The sequence below is a fragment of the Nakaseomyces bracarensis genome (assembly GCF_045282275.1).
Source record: "Nakaseomyces bracarensis strain CBM3 chromosome Unknown Scaff8_0, whole genome shotgun sequence".
Classification (NCBI taxonomy): domain Eukaryota; kingdom Fungi; phylum Ascomycota; class Saccharomycetes; order Saccharomycetales; family Saccharomycetaceae; genus Nakaseomyces; species Nakaseomyces bracarensis.
In genome coordinates, this window is record NW_027263969.1 from 514,866 (window position 1) to 533,128 (window position 18,263).

Sequence of the window (18,263 nt, forward strand, 5' to 3'; positions counted from 1 at the left end):
CTGAAGGCCAAAATAGGACAGTTTAATTTCTATAACAATACATAATGACATTTGATTTAGAGAGGATAGTTAGACCAAAGATTTTCAACTTGGTGCCATATCGCTGTGCTCGTGATGATTTCACTGAGGGTATTCTACTAGATGCTAATGAAAATCCCCACGGGCCACGGGTTGTAGGTCATCAGGATGCCAATCTTCACAGATACCCTGACCCACACCAAATTGAGTTTAAGAAAGCGATGGCTCAGTACCGGAACAAGACATCAGCTTTTAAAGACATCTGCTCCGAGCCATTGTCCGAGGAGAACCTATGTCTAGGTGTTGGTTCAGACGAGAGTATCGATGCAGTAATCAGGGCTTGTTGTGTACCTGGAAAGGAAAAAATTATGATCATGCCTCCCACTTATTCCATGTACTCGGTGTGTGCTAATATTAACGACGTTGATGTTGTCCAATGTCCTCTAACATACCAGAACAATTCCTTTCAGCCAGACACTGAAGCTGTCTTGAAATTATTAGACAGTGACCCCTTGATAAAGTTGGTGTTCTTGACATCGCCTGGTAACCCAACTGGTGCTAAGATTGATCCTAAACATATCATAAAGATTTTAGAAAATTGGGAAAATGGGTTTGTTGTTGTCGATGAAGCATATATCGACTTTTGTGGAGGGTCTACTGCTCCGCTAGTAACCAAGTACCCTAACCTGATCACTTTACAGACACTTTCAAAATCTTTCGGTTTAGCTGGTATTAGGTTGGGTATAACCTTTGCAACAGTTGATTTTGCTAGAATTTTAAATGCTATGAAAGCCCCATACAATATTTCTTCTATAACATCTGAATTTGCTGTAAAAGCTCTAAAAGAAGAAAACATTAAACTAATGGAAGAAACATCGAACGAAATTAATAGAGAGAAGGCTAGATTACTAAAAGAACTAACAGCATTGCCTTTGGTAGATAAAAATCATGTGGGTGGTCTCGATGCTAATTTTATCATGGTTAGGATTCATGGAGGTGATAATAAAATGGCTCAAGAGCTCTACTATAAACTTGCTACTCAATCAGGCGTTGTTGTTAGATTTAGGGGTAATGAATTGGGTTGTCAAGGTTGTCTAAGAATAACTGTGGGAACTGCAGAAGAAAACAGCACTTTGATAGAGGAATTTAAGAAAAACCTTCCATCCATTAACTAATCTATCTTTTCAAGTATTAAAAAGTCATTCAATCATTTATTATAGAAATTTATAATGTGATATGGGCAATTATATTATATTATATCTATTAAATACATCAAATACATCAAATAGATATGATAATAAGAAAATAGTATATTATCTTAAACAGAGATTTCATTACGACTATTAAACCATCAGCGGTTATGTTGCTTGAAGAACTGACCAATTTGTTTTTTTGTATCCAATTCTAGACTTATTTCAGCAATATTAGTATTAATGCCATTAAACTCGTGATCATTTTTATGAGGATCAGACAATATTTCAGTTTGTATATCTTTTTTTTCCAAAAAGGTCATTTGATTTTTCATGTTTTCTATCACTGCAAGAAGATCTACATGGCTCCTATATTTTGAGGTGAGATCTCTTAATAATGGTCCAATTGAAACATCATTAGCCTGTTCAATGGCAATTTTAATTACATTAAGGACATTTTGTAGCGACTCAAGTTTATTGTATGTGTTTGCCATTTTATCCCTTGTGGACTCTCTAAGTGTGTATTGACTACGGGTTAATGGGGAACTCATGGTATTGTTGTCCTTAGGACTCTCTATAAAAGTAACATCTGCTAAAACACTCTCCTTTTTCTCCATATGTTCCTTCATATCTCTTTCTAGCTGCGATAAAGAACTTTGTTCCTGAGTAATTTCTCTGAATAAATCATTATATATATCCAATTCATCTTCCAAAATGGTAGATACGTCTTCCATTTCACCCAATCTCCAAACCTGGGGAAGAGAAAACGATTTTGCGGTTTTTTCATTCACCAATGTTGATTGGTCCTTAAATACTTTATCAAGGTTATTAATGTTCATGAAAAGAACGTCAATTTCAGCCGATATTGTTTGAACTGTTTTCTCCATATGTTGCAGTACCCTTCCCTCTGTAGCAAATTTATCTACAATAATAGATGCACCAGCCATAAATTCAGGAACAACTTCCGGTTTGTTCAGAGAACTTAGGTAGAGCTCATCTTCTTCAAATGCTTGAACCTCAAAGTCACAATAATCTACTTGATTAGTAGATGTTGTACTATCTATATTTTTTGAAACCGAATGGCCAAAGGGAGGAATTTTTTCTTCCTTAATATTAGCAGAAGTATCCTGAGATTTTATATTATTTCCAAGATTTTCGTCTGCAACATTATCTGAAATTTCTTTATCCTCTTGAGCTTTAGCATTTTGTTTTTCATTAACAATTTCTATTTCCTTTTTACTACTGTAGACATCATTACCAGAAATATTGCTTCCACTATGTTCAGCAGCGATTTTGTCATCTGACAAATGCAACTCTTTAGTTTTGGGAGGAACAAAAGTTATTTTTTCATCTTCTTTACTATCTCTCAGGGGAACTTTAGCTTCCTCTAGATCTCTATCATTAGTAGTTTCATCTTTTTCATCAATAGCTTCCGGTAGCTCTGGCTTCTCTATTTCATTTTCAGTATCGTTTTCGGCTGAAGATGAAAAATGCGATTTATTATCTGATCCGTTCATTGTTTGAGTCTCGCCATTCTTATTCTGGTTTGCATCTTTTTCATTCAAACTAGACTTTGTTCCGAAAGCTGTCTTACCGAAGGTAAACATAGGTGTTTCCGATGTAGGCTGATTTATCTTATTTGCAAAGGATGAAAAGGGAGATTTTCTATTCAATTCAGTAGCATTTTTTGAAGCAGAGAATGTTGGAGAACTCAATTGATTAGGAGCTAATTGGGCGCTTTGTTTGATTTTTTCTGTGAGTGAAGAAATAGTAGATTTATTATCTTTATCAGACTTACTGTCACCATTAATATTCAAGTCCATAAAAGGTGTTTGCTCTACAGTGGAATCAGAAAGTTCGGAAATATTAGTAGTAGAAGGCATTTCTGAGTTGTCCCCGCTTCCATATACTTCTTCGTCGATTTCATTATTAGAACTTTCACGTTCCGATGAGTCCTGTTCTTCTTCACTATGTATATCTGTAACATCCTCTATTTTGTTGCTAATCAAAGGATTATATTCTGACTTAGCAACCTTTTCAGTTTCATTTTTATTTTGCAACTGTGCAAATGGAGATACATTGACATCTACGTTTGAGAATGGAGAACTATCAAATTTGAGCGGTTTCTTTAGTCCAAAGGCATCATTACTATCTGAAGATAACTTTGCCAGTGTATCTGAAGTGTCATAAGTATTTTTCTCAGATGCAAACGAAGTTTTACCAATCTTTGCAAATGGAGACTCTGTAGATTTGTTAGAACCGATATTGAACCCCGTGCTACCAAACGCAGATTTACCAAATGGTGATTCTGCAGGTTTCTCAGCACTGGTATTGAACCCGGTACTACCAAACGCAGGTTTACCAAATGGTGATGCTGCAGGTTTCTCAGCACTGGTATTGAACCCGGTACTACCAAACGCAGGTTTACCAAATGGTGATTCTGCAGGTTTCTCAGTACTGGTATTGAACCCGGCACTACCAAACGCAGGTTTACCAAATGGTGATTCTGCAGGTTTCTCAGCACTGGTATTGAACCCGGTACTACCAAACGCAGGTTTACCAAATGGTGATTCTGCAGGTTTCTCAGTACTGGTATTGAACCCGGCACTACCAAACGCAGGTTTACCAAATGGTGATTCTGCAGGTTTCTCAGCACTGGTATTGAACCCGGTACTACCAAACGCAGGTTTACCAAATGGTGATTCTGCAGGTTTCTCAGTACTGGTATTGAACCCGGCACTACCAAATGCAGGTTTACCAAATGGTGATTCTGCAGGTTTCTCAGCACTGGTATTGAACCCGGCACTACCAAACGCAGGTTTACCAAATGGTGATTCTGCAGGTTTGTCTGCACTGGTACCGCCAAATGCTGATTTTCCAAAAATAGAGTCGCTGTTATTCGTTGGTGCATCAGTCAAAGGTTTCCCAAATGCTGGAGTTCCAAATGCTGGAGTATTTTGGTTAGATACATTTGCTGGTTGGGATTTCATAACTTTATTATCTGTTTCATCAGCAGACAAGTCTTGATTTTTCTTATCATCGACTTTGTCATTGTTTAACGTAGAGCTTCCAAATGAGGTAGCACCAAATGTACTTGAACCTGATGAAAAGGATCCAAATGATGGGGCACCAAAAGTATTCTGTCCGGAAGATGTAGAGCCAAAAGATGGTGCACCGAATTGAGTTTTAGCCGGGGCTATGTTAGCAGAGTCTGCATCTTCGGTCTTATTGTTGTTTAATTTCATTTGGCTGAAACTAGGTAATTCATTATTATTTGATAAGGTTAAAAACGACGACTGAGTTTTAGCGGCCTCTTCATTATTTGTCTGTAGATCAGAAGAAGAGACGTTTGACTTAACTTCCTCTTCATTAGTTTCCACTGTATCATCTTTCTCTGAGCCCTTAACAGCTTCTTTGATGAATGCAAGATCAAATTTTCCAGTTTTTATCATAGTTACATGAAAAAACCCAGACATTTGTAATAAACCTTCATTAGTTAACGAGTATATAAGGGGAAGTGCATCAATTTTGTCTACACCCGAACATGGTTGATTAATTTCACCTTTAGAAGAAACGTCAAGCGCAATTCCCACAGGTGTTGTATCTTGGTCAGTATCCTTACTTATGGGAAAGACTGCACGATCACTATCTTGGGCAGGTTGTAGAACTTCAATCGAATCCCAGACTGATAACTCACTTGATGTAGCAGAACCGATAATATTTACTGTCATTCCTCGTTGAAGCAAGTCTTGTATTTTGATATTATAATAACAAGGAATACGGGAAACCGACGAAAAGGCAGGTGCTATATCAAATGACTCTCTGTAACTTATATCCTCTTCTCCTATAGTTAGTACATACATTTTATGGTCATGCATAGGTTCGTCATCATTGGGATCTATTTGGTTACCGAACACTATAAGAAATTCGTTGCTGGATAGGATATTAATGGATATTGGAATCTGTTCCTCAGATAAGTCTTCTTGTAGTTCTGCAGGTATAGCAATCGATTTTTGTTCTTCTAAATTTTGCCGCTTTAATATAGAAACACTTTTGGTGTTTGTTACTAGAGCAACTACATCTTCGGAAATATCAAACGCTAAAACATCATTTTTTACTAATTTTGAATTACTGCCAATATTGTTATTCCATTTTAGGGTTTCATTGCCATCCAAATAGTAAACATGGTTCCTTATAAATTTCACGTCTAATATATAATCTGTGTCCCATTTACCAGTAGAGGGTGTGTTGTCTATGTCATCTATTTTCAGCTTTCGATAAGACCCATCTTGTGATATAATACATAGTTCATGTTCCGTAAATTGAACCCGTATAACGTTTTGTACATTCCATTCCTTATCAGCAATAAATTCTGAATCCTCTTCATCACTTAATATGTAATCACGTAGCTTCTGCACTTCACCAAATATTACTTTGTTGCTTGTGCTGGCAGCATATTTCCCATGCAAATTGCTAATAGAGAAGTTGTATAACGCTGACAATGGTAATTTTCCATCATACGCAGGAAGAATCCTTTTCATACCTAGCTGCTTAAAACCGACATCTTCAGAGATTGTGGTTTCAAGTTCAGGTCCTAATTTAGCAATTGAGCTCATTGCTTATTAAAAATTACTTATGACAGCAACTAATTTACTCCGAATTGAAATGATCCTCTTTATGAGCAATACAGTAACCCCACAATAACAAACAAAAAAAGAAAACAACGTGTATAAAATAACGTTTTTGTCGGACTCTAGTATAATTCTGTATATCAACTGACCTCAACGCTGATATAAGAAGAGTAAATGTTAGGTCCCTTCAAAAATATGCTTCACATCTACATGTTGGGATCATCCAGCTCATTGCACTTAAAAAAAAAAATGAAATGGTTTTTCTTATTTACGTATAAAATGACTTTAAATTATATTATATTGTAAGAGTTCTATATAGTTTTGTTATTTTACTAAAGTTATACTGATTAACATCTACACACACATATATATATTCATAAATCAATACAATTTTTGTTACCTTTGGTAATCGAAATAAATGATTACAATAAAAATAAAAAGGAATCGTTAGTTGTATATCAAACAATAAAAGAGCAGAACAATAAAAAGTAATATGCAATAAGTCATGATAATGCTATTCGAGTTATTTGTTTTTATAAGTACAGTGGCTGGTATTAGTTTAAACAATGGTGTATCGTAACATCTATAATTTTCCTGTTTTTCTTTTTTTCTTTTTTGCTTTTATTCCCCACAAAGTGTATCTATAAGAGAAGAAATGTTATTATTTCAAATTTACTTTGAGATAGCTAGAGACCAACCAAATTTCTTGAAAGAGTCACTTGGGTTTAATGTGTCAAGGGAAACTCCTAGACCTAGCGATATGCCTTGCCTTAGTGGCATCTTATATGAGAGACAGGCCAAACCGATATCGTTAATCTTAGCCTTATATTGTGCATCATTCTGGCGAATTGCAGCGGCGATTTCAATACTATTCTGGGATGGTTTATCCAGCTTAATAGTGCTCTTAGCGCCAACCTCTAGCTGTGATGTGACCTTCTGGTACAGTGTCATGGACAGCAGTTGCGCATCCGTGATCATGAAAGTGACATGGTATTTAGAAGGATAATAACCCATGGCCAACGCATATTTGGAAAGCACATTATTCGCCATGTCATAGTGTATTTGGGAGCCACTAACAAATTTGCCATGTCCCAAGGTGAGCAAGCTAACCACCTTCGCAGGATTCATTAGGTCAAAAGCCCATTTTGAGTTTAACAATGCATTAGTGTAGTTAACAGTGATCTTTCCGCTCTTCACACTCCCAAAACTATCCCACATAGCCGTCACATCGCTTCTTAAGCCGGGCTTGTTCAACTCAACCTTGGTGTTCATTTGGTTCTTATCAGATATACTCTGTGTCACACTAACTCCACTAGCCTTGTCCGTACACCGACCACTCACATTCATAGAAAGCTTTCCGTCATTAGCAGCACTCCTAGCATTGAAGTTGATACCAGGAGCACTGGTAGATACTTGTACAACTCCGCCATTATGGAAGAAATCCCTGCCTAGAACACCAGAGGCCCGCTGAGAAATGTCATTAAACCCAATTGGAGACATTCTTCGAGTAGTTAGAGCTCTGGGAATAAAGCTTGTTATGAAACAGATGCTTTAAAAACAATTCATCCATCGATGCCCCCATCTCATCGAAATATACAAAATTTCAATAGGAAATGGTCTTGTAACGTATTTTTTATGGTAGCTATTGGTGTGGTGTATGGGCGTTTTATGTTTTTTTCTTGTATAACACGAGAGAGGTGTTGGGTTTTCGAAAGGATCTCTAAATGAAGACGTCAAGAAACGCAAAAACCTATAAACGGTATTGCACCCAAGTCCAGTACTTTATTGCTATTTGTTATCATTCAACTATCTCATTACTGTACTTTTATAAATTTTTTTTTTGAAATCTCCTTGGATTTTGTTATTATTGAAGCTTTTACAAGTATCTCTTTTGTGGTAGGAAGGGTTTAATAGGCAATGGAGGAAGAGAAACCTGTTAAGAAGAGGTCATTGAGTAGTTATCTATCGAATGTTAGTTCGCGTAGAGAGGAGTTGGAGAGGATAGCTAAGAAGAAAGCAGAGGATGAGGCTCGTAGGAAGCGGGAAGCTGAGGAGCAAGCTAGGCGGGAGCAAGAAGAGAGGGAGAGACTTGAGAAGGAGAGAGTTCTGAAAGAGGAGCAGGAGAAGATGCGTATTGAAGAAGAGAAGAAGAAGAAGGCTGAGGAGCTTGCAAGACTTAAGCGCAATTACGAGGAACAGCTAAAGAGGTTAGAAGAGGAACGTTCCAAACGGGAACAAGAGGAAGCAAAAGCTAAGCGGGAACAAGAGGAAGCAAAAGCTAAGCGGGAAGAAGAACTGCTGAAGACTAAGCGTGAAGAAGAACTACAGAAGGTAAAACGTGAGGAAGAAATAAAAAGTGCAAAACGTGAGGAAGAAATACATAAGATTAAACATGATGAAGATATAAATGCAGCCAAGCTTGAGGAACAAAGCGTTAAACAAAGAGATGGGGTATCTAATGTGAATCGAGAAGTGCAGGAAGCTATTGAACCCCAAACTGTTAACGAGAAATCAACTGTAGATATAGAGCCCGCTTCTGTGAAGGCTGAATCCAGTAACGATGATTTTAAGAAGGACGATGTTCCTACGAATGAGAATGAAAAACTAAATAAACCTCCAAATCTGACGCATCCCGATATTAGTACTGATTCAAGTCAATTTAGTAATGAACCTCTTTCGAGACACCTGCTGAAATCCATATTAAGGGAGAAAAAGGCTCCCACTTTTGAAGATGGTGCAAAGGATGATGATGAAGAACTAAGTGATACACCCACTGAACCAGCATCTCCTCCCAGAGCCAAAAGAGGTAGATTAGTAAGAGGCGATCAGATCGAGAAAACACTGATAAGAAACGATCACTTAAACGCTGCTTCGGATTCTGAGCTGTCCGATATCGAGGATATAAAAAGTACTGTTATATCTAGTAGTGTATTCCAGGAAGGTGGCCTTTCTCCTATTAGAAACAATTCTGTAACGAAGCATAGTATGCCTTCATCTCCAGTCAGAAGGAATAGCGACGATATAATCAATAATGATGGAGCAGAGAAAAGAACAAGAGAAAAGAAATCACATATTGCTGTGCCTAAGGTACCCAAACAAAAGAAAAGTATTTATAGAGATTCTGGGGGTAGAACAAGATTACAAATTGCATGTGACAAAGGTAAATATGATGTTGCTAAGAAAATGATTGAAGAGGAAGATTACGATGTCAACGACCAAGATAACGCTGGTAACTCACCACTTCATGAAGCCGCACTTAACGGATATCTCTCCATCGTCAAGTTATTAGTAAGTCATGGTGCAAATGTCAATATTCAATCATATGAAATGTTTAAAGATACGCCATTAGTCGATGCCTCAGCGAATGGCCATTTGGATGTGGTCAAGTACTTGTTAAAGCATGGAGCAGATCCTACTATTACTAATGCTAAGGGATTAACAGCATATGAATCTATCGAGGAAGACTCCGATTTGGATGAAAATGAAATCAAAGTGGTAGAAGAGATTAAAAGAAGTCTAACAGAAGCTACAAGAAGATGGAAATCAAAACATGGAATTCAGGACTCGGCTAATACATCTGATACTAGCAGGCCTTCATCTCCTGTAATAAAACATGCTGAGGAACCTGTTACATCTTTTTCGGATGAGTTCTATTGGACAGACATTTCTTCTTCAGGTGGTAAAAAGAAGTTATTCAGAGCTTCCAAAGAAGGTTATTTACCCTATGTGGGTTCCTATCTAGAGAACGGCGGTAGACCTGACTTCAATGCCTTCTTAGAAGCAGTTAAGTATGGTCATGAAGATATTGCCAGCATATTTTTGGCATTCGGAGCGAAAATTAATAAACAAAATAAGGAAGGGTTAACTCCACTAATGATTGCAGTAGGTAGAAATCATTTGGGAACTGTACGACTTTTACTAGAAGCAGGTGCGCATCCACTAAAAAAGGATAATAAGGGTAGAACTGCTTTCTATTACGCAAAGCACAATATATTTGAGTCTGTTGATGATAATGAAATTAAGTTATTGAATGATGCAGTTACGAAATGGAATGAAAAATACGGCACTAGCGGTACGTCTATTAATGAGGATACGGTATCGATGAAGAAGCATAAAAATAAAGAAGCCAAGAGACCCAGGGATGAACTTTCGGATGAAGATACAGAAGAGGTGGAAAAGGAACGGAAAAGACATCAATCAATTTCAAAAAGGTCCTCTTCGGTTTCCAGAAGTGGAAGCCATCAAGAGCTGTCCAAATTACAAAGATCAGAATCACCTCATGTATCGCCAAGCCCGATCCTTAATAAGGACGAAAAACATAGTAATGAACCTGAAAAGAACTATAAATTGAAACAAAAATCCTCAAGCCACACTGATATTGTGAAAAGTTACAATACTGAAATTGATCACGCAACAAAGAATGACGAGTTAGAAAGTATCCACAAAAGACCTAGACTTCAATCACATGTAAGCGAGTCTAGTCTGATAAAGGAGGAAGAGGCTGTCAAGCAAGAAACGCCAGAGGAAAGAGAAGTCAGGTTGAAAGCTGAGGAGGAGTATATTCAAAAGCGTCTACAACAGAAGAAGAAGAAAGAATTGGAACTGTTACAAAAGATGGAGATTGATCAACAAAAAAGAGAACAAGAACGAGAAAAACAGAGAATTGAGGAAGAGAAAAGGCAAGAAGAACTTCGCAAACAGAAGGAGATTGAGCTAGAGAAGATGAAAGAGGCACAAGAATTGGAAAGAAGAAAATCCATCCGGTCTTTGTATCCATTAGGCTTGAAACTGATAAGCTTTGCCAAGAAAGACGACTACGCTAGGTTTTTGCCGTTGTATTATTATACTGATAAATCCACTGGATCCAAGTACGTACTTGACATCCAGATGACTGTAATATTAAAAGATGACTCACTCAATAACCGTGGACACCCGGATAGCCACGAGGTAAAACACCACGAACTCCGCAAATTGTGGAATTTGCTCAAGTTTATATACCTGTATGGAGGTAACTACGTTTCAGACAACAAACCACAGTACGTGGTTAACTTCAACGGCGTTGACATGGAAACCAGATTAGGATTTGAAACACTGGAGTTCACGAAGTTTTCCAGCCTGCCAATGCACTGGGTGAACTTCGACCTACTAGAAATAGACCCAGCCATCAAACCAACAATAGTGGAAAACATGGTCGAAATCGACGTCTCCCTTAACCAAGAACCGCCATCTTCGACTCCGATACGATCCAGAACGAAACCCCTACAGGAAAGACACGTACCATTGAAGTTCAGACGCCAATACGTGACCAAGATAACCCAACAACCTTTATGGTAGCACAGTTTTTTGTATATGTGCTCTTTTTAAAATATTTTATAAATATATATGGCATAATTCACGAACATCTAGATGACCCTATCGTATAGTCGTATATGTTGTCTTTTTTTTTTAGCTTTTCCCTCTGACTGTCGGTGTGTGCGGGGGGGTTGGTGCAGGTGAAGGTTTTCGCGGATTTTGTGTCCTTACTTTTGTCGTCCCCTGTTAGAAGTAAACGTCCTCGTAGCTGATTGGCTGCACACGCACTTTTCGGTCATTAGAATGAGTTGCGCAAAACTTGTGCGGGAGTGTTTGTGTTTAGTGTTAGGAAGAAAACCCAATGCTTCTACCTTGAACTTTCTTTGGGAATCCCAATCAGAATATGGTCTAGGTTTTCTTGGGTAAACCTTTCAGAAAGCACAGGGTTTTGTAATGGGTCCTTTTTCACTTGTATCGGGGGAACAATGCAAAGCTATTGGTTGTTTTTCCCTCTGTCTGTAAATTTCTTTTAACGTTGAAGAGGGATGGGTTATATATTTAAAAGTAAAAAGTTATAAGCAAGATAAATAAATACTTCTCAATATATTGCTCTTAATATTCTCTTTTCAATATATATTTTTAGCTCATTCTTTTGATAGAAGGAAAAGGACGGTTTTATAATTTTAAACAACGAAACTAATAATAAAATAAAAGTATGTTACTTGAATTAATGGATAAAATTATGAATATAGAGAGAATTTATTACTAACATTATTTACTCGAGGATTTAAAAAAAAATATGAAATCTATTTAAAAAAAAAAAAAAACTTCTCGAGATATTAATTACAGTGTTGCGTACCTTAACAAGAGTTTCTCGTGTGACACCAATTAGATGTGCACAAACTGCAGCCATTTCAAAGGCTTCTATAATGGATTTGCCAACCAGATGGGAGAACATGCCAAATACTGAACAACAGGATATTGTGGCTAAGTTAGCTGAACGTCAAAAGTTGCCATGGAAGGATCTATCAGAAACTGAAAAGCAGGCTGCTTGGTATATCTCATATGGTGCTTGGGGTCCAAGACGACCTGTGCATGGCAAAGGTGATGTCTCTTACATTACCAAGGGTGTTGTTGTCGGTCTAGGTGTCGCCATTGGTCTATTCGCTTTGGTGAGACAATTCAGTGGTGAATTACCTCCATCTTTCAACAAGGAATGGCAATTGAAGTCTGATGAATACCTAAAGTCTAAGAACGCTAACCCATGGGGTGGTTACTCTCAAGTCCAATCCAAGTGAAGAAAAATTATAAAAGAAGAAAAAAAACACAATCAAAATGTTGTTTTTTTTATGTGTTAAGAAATTACTGGAAGAAAATAAATAATTTTTTACTGTTGTGAAGATTTTATTCTTTTTTTCCATCTCTATTTCTTTATTAATATTACAATTCCCATTTTACACTTTATTTATTCTTGGAAAGAAAAAAGAGTTCTTCTCATCAATAGGTCAGAATAAAATGAAAGAAGAATCCTCTTTTTTTTTATTAAATTTAGAAAATAAAACAAATCATACATTCTCGTACCCTTATATTATCTTTTTACTTTATTATATTTTATTTAATATTATTTTTTATTCATTTCACTAAAACTTAAAAGAACAAATAACAAAAAAACAACTTATAGTCTTATTTCAATTGCCTTTCTCTATTTACTTTATAAATCCATTTTAATTTTAATATTGGATACAATGAAATTCTAATTTTAAAATGACGTTATCATACAGTAACCTATAATTGCTATGACATCAATTCTGTAAATGTTAAGACGTTACAGACCATCGCAAAGACTAGTATAAGCTTAGTCATCAAATATATGATTGATTGAGTTTTAATACCCGTATTAAAAGCACTTATAATTTGATCTAATCTTGTCACGTGGTTATTACAGTTACCTGCTATATATTTTTATCAGATTGTTTTCTTTCTTTTTTCTCATTAATTTTTTTTATTATCGAATAATGCGATGAGCTCCATCGCATTAGTATCTTTATAAGTGAGGTTTTGGTTGTATAACAATATGTATAGAAGCTATTATCTCTTGGAAATTATTATTTAGTATTAAGTCATTGTGAGTTTAGAGTTTCCACAAACACGAAGAGTACAGATATGTCATTTTCCTTTGGCTTTACCTCAGAGAATTTCAGTGATGATGAATTACAGGATGATAGTATTACTGGTATAGGAGAAGTTGTCACTGCTTCTCCAATCCCGTTTGTAAACCCGCTAGATGAGGAGAGGCTTCTTGCGAGTGACGTTTTCCAACCGCAACTGCTAGGTTTTGAAGACGTGGTTAAGTCGTTGAAAGATGTTAGGTTGACATTTGAAACGGTTCCAGTCCTAGAAGGACATGTGCAAGTTTATAGAAGAGAACTGTTTGATGTTAAACATCAATTGATGAGTGAGTCGGATGTTAATGGGAATGTGGCTACGAAAAATGATGATATGTTAGAGATACTGTTGGGTGACACTGCCGAAGATGTGAGGAAAAATGTCTATGAAGGTGGTTTGAAATCTTGGGAATGCTCACTAGATTTAATTGAATTGATTACTAAGTTTGAAAATGAATATAGCACTAGCCAGATCTTTGATATGGGTTGTGGGACAGCACTACCATCTTCTTTCGTATTTGGTAAATATTTAGAATCAGGTTCAACCGACGGTTTAAACATGATATTAAGTGACTACAACAGTAGTGTACTACAACTTGTAACAGTTCCTAACCTAATAATCACATGGGCTAAGAAAGTCTTATCAGAAGCTGAATGGGAACAATTACAAAGAGCAACGGATGAGAATATACAAGTTACAGATGATGAGCTACAATTGAGTACTGCTTTGTTGGAGGCATTTGTTACTGATATATCTAGAAGAAATATAAAAATTAACTTGATATCTGGTTCTTGGGGTAGGAAATTCTCTAATTTGATTGAGACTTTGATTCAACCAGGATTCCCATTACTCGCTCTTTCATCTGAGACTATTTATCAACCTGAAAATTTGCCTGTCGTAGCAGAAACCATTTTGGCTCTTTATGAGTCCCAAAACGGAAGAAACACCAAAGTTTTAGTGGCAGCAAAAGATATATATTTCGGGGTTGGTGGAAGTATTATAGAATTTGAGAATTATCTCCAAAAGAGAATTCAAGAGTTAAAATCCCGAATTTCTTATAATACATTTAAAGTCAATAGTAACTTAAAGAGATCTATTATATCAGTTAAAACTGATTGAATTCTGTAATAAAAAATGCATACCAACTTCGATATACTATATCATTTTAATTCCTCACTAAAACTTATATATTAATCGTTTTTGTTTTATTATTAGGTATATCATGAGATTTTACGTCTTATACATTTCAATCTATTCTATTTAATAATGTCCTTCTTCATTTTCTCCAGGAACTCACGATAACTTAGAGTTTTCAGGATATTGTCTTCTACTAAATTACTACTTGCCCACATTCTCAAGGAACCAAGTTCCCTAGCACCTGGTTGGTTGAATGATTCATTGGCGGTTGCTCCTCTGACTATATACAGTGTCTTGTACTTGATGATATCATCTCTGTTCCTGATAAAATCAATAATGTTAGTGATTCTTTCATTAAATTGAGAACCAGCAATTTGTGGCAAATCGTGCTTTCCTATTTGAACTTGGAAAATATTCTCTACACCAAAAACGTCAGCTGTTAGTTCAGGAACAGCATCTCCACCAACCCATAAGAATAATTCTGAGCTGTTATCTATTAAATACAATCCGTACCTTTCCAGAAGGACAGATGTATCATTAACACAATTTGGAAGGATGACATTTCCAAATTCATCAGCATATCCAGACTCATCTGGCATATCATGTAGAGAGTAAATAGAAGGATAAATACTTCTTATAACATCTTTTAATGGTGCTGACTCCAGGAAGTTCAAAGCATTAGCCCTGTGATCACTTGGGACTACGCCTGCTCTAAATGCCATATGCTTGCTTAGGGCGTGTATTAGCAAAGGTAACATCCTTAGGTTAGTAGAAAGTTTTAGAGGTACGACACCACCTGTATTTGAAACAACTAGTTCCTTTTTGTAAGTACTTAATATGTCTTGAGTAGATTTTAGAATTAAGTCTCTAGCATCATCAATACTGGATGAGAATGCTTTTTGAACAGCTCTTTGAGCAAATTGAATAGCAACGGCCTGTTGATCAACACCGGCGTACACTTCTGAAATAGATTGTGTAGTTGGAAGACCGAGGGTGATAACTCTGATCCTTCTTTGTCCATTGTTTAGAGAAAGAAGTACTGCTACCTGGAAGAAACAGTAATCTGCTGTCATTGTGTCCTCTATGGATATATCAAAGACATAAGATTGGTCTCTAGGCATTGTAGCAAATGCACAAAGATCTGAAGATCTGTTGAAGAAATGACCATAGAACCCACTTGTCTTAAGACCTATGGATCCACGTGCTCTCATAACAGTCTCCATTGAAATATCCATGGTGATGTGTTTTGAAAATTCTGTGGTGAATTTAGCAAAATCTGACTCGTTGGCAGCATTGTAACCAGGATAGAAATGCGTCTGACCTGCTGTGAAACGACTCAAGTTGGATAAAGTGGCTACATCGATGTAATCATCAGAAGCTAAGAACAAATCAACAGTAATTTGGGTTTTGCTACAATCAACTGTGAAAGTTTTGTAAAAGGAGTCTTGGCAGGACAATAACAAGCTCGATTCCTTGGAAGTGCCTGAAACACCGTTTTCTTTCCTTTTCTTTAGCGCACCTACACCAATATCAGGTAAAGTAGCAGCAACGGTTATGATCTTGCCACCGATACCACCGATCATTTTATGGGCAGATTTCAAAGCTGGTCCAAGTGCAAATCTTACCGACAGATTTTCTTGGAAGATAGCCTTCATCTTTTCCAAAGCTTCAGCAATGTTACGTTTACATTTCGAAATAGGAACGACCAATGAGTTAGGCAGTGGTAAAAATGGTTCATCTAGGTCAGAAACATCCATAATTCTAACTTTTTCAGAGGAATCATCCTGAGGAATAGAGACGAAATGTAATCCATGGTCCACACAAATGAAGGATACTCTGGTTCTATCGTCTCTGTTAGGGATCAGTTCTAACTGTTGTTGTATGGAAGAAATAGTGCTAACAAATAGACCATTCTTGATAGCATTTTGAGAGACATCTAGCACAAAAGTGTAGATCGATGGTGGAGGTTGTCTAACGGTGTATTCCTTTGGAGCGATGTACTCCATGATTGCATGTTTTACTTCGTTCCTTTCGTATCTGCCAACAACGTTGTTCTCTATCATGGTTTGGTCGAATTGCATTGGAAGGTCATTTGCAAGCTTACAGAAGTTACATCTCCATCTTCTACCTTGTTCAATAAAAGAGGCAAATGGGTTCATATAAGAACGACAACGACGACATCTGACGATCAATCCATCCTCATTAATTGCCGGTGGGTTAATATCATCGTTCAAGTGATGGTAGGGTCTGATGATCAAGGAGAACGGAAGCTTTGAACGTTTCAATAGGGAGTTAGTTTTAGGAACCGCATTAAGTGTGCTTCTAATATAGTCACTGGAGGCATTGCTGGATTCGGAAGGAACAATCATCTTCTCTGGGGCCACAATGATGGGTGGGGGTGGCAAGTTCAAGTCACTAATTGGTGGTGGTAGCTCTGATAATAGGTCCACTGGATACAATTGGTTAGACTTGATATTTGCAGTCTGTGGAGAAGGAGACCCGTATGCACCGTAAGCATTGTTCGCTTGGTAATCCATTGAAGGCTGATTATACATCTGTTGCTGATTCACCACAGGGACATTATGCAATTGCATATTGGCAATTCCGTCAGCAGCTGCACCAATTTGATTGTTTAACACTTCCTGTGCGGGGGTAAACAATGGTGCAGAGGGGTCTAGAACAGGAGTATCCACAGAATAACCATTGGCATTATTAGCTTGAGATAATCCAAACTGAGCTTGTGGATAAACTCTTTTCTTATGAGACATTTTTTTTTATTTGATTATGTTGTCCTGATTACTTGTGTTTTTTGCACAAATATGTTACCTAATATTCAATTTAGTTAAAAAAAACAACAATATTTACTATTACTTCTATTTGATTTTTTTTTTTATCTAATAAATAAAATGTCTTGACAACAATTTATAATGAAGAAAAAAAAAAAGGGAAGTTGGATACGTATATATTATCAGAAGCAAAAAAATATCCAAATCAATATGAATTTGAATGTTGAGAGAGAGAGAGACACACACACACAAAGCGTGATAGTAATAGTAAGAGAGTAAGAGAGTGAGAGAGTGAGAGAACGAGTTCTTTTTACGAGGTCTAAACCTAGAAACCTGTATTTCTTACAGAAAAAAATTTTTTTCAAATTTTTTCTACTGGTAGTTATGGGGAAATTGATCAAAATGGGCTTTTTTTTTTATTTATTTATTTTTTTTCCAGTTCTCGAGAAAGAAAGTAGGCAAATAAAAAAAATCATTGTAGAAAAGTCTGTACAGTGATTTGTATAGAACGACCCGTAGGCACTTCAAGTTAAAAAAGTATAGAATAATGAGAAATAAGTAGAGAAGTAAATCCTAAAAAAAAGAATAATGCATAGAAGCAGCCGCGGCGTTGATAAAACTATTGTATCGGTGTTACCCTTCTACCAAACTTGCCACCCCCGCTAAGAAAGAAGGAAGAGACATAGAGAGAGAGAGAAGAGAGAAGAACCTATAGAGAGAGGACGGTATAGGCGGGACAGAATTGAGAGACACCTCTTTCTTGTGACGATTCGTACGACAGTAGAAGGGTGAACAAAAAAATATATGGGTTCACAGTGGGAACTGTGGGGAAAAAAATTAGCGTCACAGACAGGATTCGAACCTGCGAAGGTAAAACCCAATGCCTAAATGCTGTTCTATTGTGGAATAGCAGGGCATCGCCTTAACCACTCGGCCACTGGGACACTTGTGTTTTGTTTAGGTACAGATTTTTCCTGCTGATCCCCCCGTAATCATTTCTTTATCGGGCTTTTGGCTTCTGTGATATTATGAACTTGGGTTAT

At 36.8% G+C, this 18,263-nt stretch overlaps 7 protein-coding genes across 7 annotated transcripts; 4 read left to right on the forward strand and 3 right to left on the reverse strand.

The window, feature by feature from the left end:
• Positions 1-44: 44 nt before the first annotated feature.
• On the forward strand, positions 45-1,193 carry HIS5 (histidinol-phosphate transaminase; the record flags this gene model as incomplete). Its single annotated transcript, XM_071052249.1, has 1 exon — positions 45-1,193. The coding sequence occupies one exon, from the start codon at positions 45-47 to the stop codon at positions 1,191-1,193; it is 1,149 nt and encodes a 382-aa protein (XP_070906870.1).
• Positions 1,194-1,369: 176 nt separating this feature from the next.
• Positions 1,370-5,824, reverse strand: NUP159 (FG-nucleoporin NUP159; the record flags this gene model as incomplete). Its single annotated transcript, XM_071052250.1, has 1 exon — positions 1,370-5,824. The coding sequence occupies one exon, from the start codon at positions 5,822-5,824 to the stop codon at positions 1,370-1,372; it is 4,455 nt and encodes a 1,484-aa protein (XP_070906871.1).
• A 687-nt stretch (positions 5,825-6,511) lies between these two features.
• On the reverse strand, positions 6,512-7,339 carry POR2 (putative porin POR2; the record flags this gene model as incomplete). The annotated part of the gene is made up of 1 exon (XM_071052251.1): positions 6,512-7,339. One exon carries the CDS (start codon positions 7,337-7,339, stop codon positions 6,512-6,514), a length of 828 nt encoding a protein of 275 aa, XP_070906872.1.
• Positions 7,340-7,756: 417 nt separating this feature from the next.
• HOS4 (Hos4p) lies at positions 7,757-11,173 on the forward strand (the record flags this gene model as incomplete). Its single annotated transcript, XM_071052252.1, has 1 exon — positions 7,757-11,173. The coding sequence occupies one exon, from the start codon at positions 7,757-7,759 to the stop codon at positions 11,171-11,173; it is 3,417 nt and encodes a 1,138-aa protein (XP_070906873.1).
• An 887-nt stretch (positions 11,174-12,060) lies between these two features.
• Positions 12,061-12,429, forward strand: COX5B (cytochrome c oxidase subunit Vb; the record flags this gene model as incomplete). Its single annotated transcript, XM_071052253.1, has 1 exon — positions 12,061-12,429. The coding sequence occupies one exon, from the start codon at positions 12,061-12,063 to the stop codon at positions 12,427-12,429; it is 369 nt and encodes a 122-aa protein (XP_070906874.1).
• An 865-nt stretch (positions 12,430-13,294) lies between these two features.
• HPM1 (protein-histidine N-methyltransferase) lies at positions 13,295-14,416 on the forward strand (the record flags this gene model as incomplete). The annotated part of the gene is made up of 1 exon (XM_071052254.1): positions 13,295-14,416. One exon carries the CDS (start codon positions 13,295-13,297, stop codon positions 14,414-14,416), a length of 1,122 nt encoding a protein of 373 aa, XP_070906875.1.
• Positions 14,417-14,553: 137 nt separating this feature from the next.
• On the reverse strand, positions 14,554-17,202 carry SEC24 (COPII subunit SEC24; the record flags this gene model as incomplete). The annotated part of the gene is made up of 1 exon (XM_071052255.1): positions 14,554-17,202. The coding sequence occupies one exon, from the start codon at positions 17,200-17,202 to the stop codon at positions 14,554-14,556; it is 2,649 nt and encodes an 882-aa protein (XP_070906876.1).
• Positions 17,203-18,263: the final 1,061 nt, after the last annotated feature.